The sequence below is a fragment of the Morone saxatilis genome, unplaced genomic scaffold (assembly GCF_004916995.1).
Source record: "Morone saxatilis isolate NCDOM2014 unplaced genomic scaffold, NCSU_SB_2.0 Contig19, whole genome shotgun sequence".
NCBI classification, from domain to species: domain Eukaryota; kingdom Metazoa; phylum Chordata; class Actinopteri; family Moronidae; genus Morone; species Morone saxatilis.
In genome coordinates, this window is record NW_023339751.1 from 5,563,712 (window position 1) to 5,564,217 (window position 506).

At 49.4% G+C, this 506-nt stretch overlaps 1 protein-coding gene across 2 annotated transcripts in view; it reads left to right on the plus strand.

The window, feature by feature from the left end:
- Positions 1 to 216: 216 nt before the first annotated feature.
- The window catches only part of b3galnt2 (beta-1,3-N-acetylgalactosaminyltransferase 2), a 9,481-nt gene continuing 9,191 nt past the window's right edge, over positions 217 to 506 (plus strand). For both annotated transcript variants that reach the window (XM_035664032.1, XM_035664033.1), the window contains exon 1: positions 217 to 480. In XM_035664032.1, the coding sequence (XP_035519925.1) occupies positions 372 to 480 (109 nt within the window). In that variant the 5' untranslated portion in view covers positions 217 to 371. The remainder of the gene's footprint in view (positions 481 to 506) is intronic.

Genomic DNA, 506 nt, shown 5'->3' on the forward strand with positions numbered 1-506 from the left:
ATAATAATTATATAATATAAAAAAAGTTATGATAATATAGTAAAATAATAATAATCATCACAATAACGTATAATATTAATATTTATGCATCAATAAATCATGACTTTTACACACATATTTACATTTTCCACTGTAGCAACTCTGCTCTGACTGACTCCATCTCCCAGAGTGCACCGAGACAGGGCTCCTCGCCTCCCCATTGGTCCGTCTCTTTTTCCTGAGCGGCGGAGGCAGACATGAGGCAGTGGTGAGAGCCCCGGCGGAGAGCTGCGGAGCTGAAATGAAGCGCACACACGGAGCCGCTCACACCGTGCAGGAAGAGGCTCCGCGCCGCTAAAGCTGCAGGCTGCTCCGGCTGAAGGGCTCCGTCCATGCGGAGACTAGCGCTCATTCTGCTGCCCTGTGCTGTCGCCGTCCTGGTGCACTTGTGGTTGGCACAACGACCCTCCTCCACCCCGCCGGACAACAACACACACTCGGGTACTTTTTTTTATGTGTGTGTGTGT